The 526-nt window shown below is 63.7% G+C and overlaps 1 protein-coding gene across 1 annotated transcript in view; it reads right to left on the bottom strand.

Moving 5' to 3' along the window:
* Positions 1 to 3: 3 nt before the first annotated feature.
* VAC14 (Vac14 homolog (S. cerevisiae)) overlaps positions 4 to 526 on the bottom strand; it is a gene marked incomplete at its 3' end in the record, with an annotated part of 63661 nt that continues 63138 nt past the window's right edge. The window contains exon 18 of the mRNA XM_009330384.1: positions 4 to 43. Within this exon, the coding sequence (XP_009328659.1) occupies positions 4 to 43 (40 nt within the window). The remainder of the gene's footprint in view (positions 44 to 526) is intronic.

The following is a 526-nucleotide window of genomic DNA, read 5'->3' as shown; positions in this document are numbered from 1 at the left end:
GGCCGTCGTCCTCTTGAAGCCGGCGCTCGGTTTGGTGCTGTCCCTGCGGGGAGGGAGCGGAGAGTGAGGGCGGGAAGGGGCAGGAGATGCCCGTACCCTGGGCATCCGTCACAGGCAGCACCGAGGGCTTGTCCTGAAGAAGCCGAGCCCGGCACACCCCAGTGATGCTGGTGGCCCATTAAATGCCCCGCAAAAGCCCTGTTTCCCTCCCCCAAAGGCATGAGACGGAGTCCAAGAAGTCCTGGGTCAGGAGAGAGGGGACAAGGGGCATCTGCCTCAGCACCCTGGCCCCACAGGGGAGGTTTAACCCCTCCGACGTGCATGCTCCCCCCTGATCCAACCCACTCCGGCCAAAAGCAGCGAGACTGTCCGGAAAGGATGCTGGCGCCACATGCCTCAGTTTCCCTGCCTGGTTTTAGAAGCAAGCAAAAAATGCTTGTGTGCTTTGGCACGGAGGAGGACCGGTGGCAGCAGGGACAGCCCCGGGGGATGAGCCCGGGCTTCAGCCCCATTTGTGGGCTCCCCG

Source organism: Pygoscelis adeliae, unplaced genomic scaffold, assembly GCF_000699105.1.
Source record: "Pygoscelis adeliae isolate BGI_AS28 unplaced genomic scaffold, ASM69910v1 Scaffold458, whole genome shotgun sequence".
Classification (NCBI taxonomy): Eukaryota; Metazoa; Chordata; class Aves; order Sphenisciformes; family Spheniscidae; genus Pygoscelis; species Pygoscelis adeliae.
This window is presented reverse-complemented; position numbering and strand designations above follow the sequence as displayed.